Source organism: Penaeus monodon, chromosome 31 (genome assembly GCF_015228065.2).
Source record: "Penaeus monodon isolate SGIC_2016 chromosome 31, NSTDA_Pmon_1, whole genome shotgun sequence".
Lineage (NCBI taxonomy): Eukaryota > Metazoa > Arthropoda > Malacostraca > Decapoda > Penaeidae > Penaeus > Penaeus monodon.
The window spans coordinates 29,901,610-29,901,818 of NC_051416.1; the positions used below are offsets into that span (position 1 = coordinate 29,901,610).

The following is a 209-nucleotide window of genomic DNA, read 5'->3' on the forward strand; positions in this document are numbered from 1 at the left end:
CACAGAATGTCAGGAGAATGAAATGCAAGAGTGCCCTCGCCGTTCCTCGTGCGAGTACTCACAATATTGACGTTGAGTGTGAGCTGCCAGTTCTGTTCGTTGCCGAGGCCGGCGTTGTTGACGAGCAGCGTCACGGGCCCGAACTGCTCGACAGCCGCGTCCCACGCCCCTGCGGATCGACCTCGATGAGCATCGCTTTTGTCGCTAAC

At 58.4% G+C, this 209-nt stretch overlaps 1 protein-coding gene across 3 annotated transcripts in view; it reads right to left on the reverse strand.

The window, feature by feature from the left end:
* LOC119593158 (15-hydroxyprostaglandin dehydrogenase [NAD(+)]-like) overlaps nt 1-209 on the reverse strand; it is a 25,395-nt gene that overhangs the window by 410 nt on the left and 24,776 nt on the right. For all 3 annotated transcript variants that reach the window (XM_037942125.1, XM_037942124.1, XM_037942123.1), the window contains one exon: nt 63-169. In XM_037942125.1, the coding sequence (XP_037798053.1) occupies nt 63-169 (107 nt within the window). The remainder of the gene's footprint in view (nt 1-62; nt 170-209) is intronic.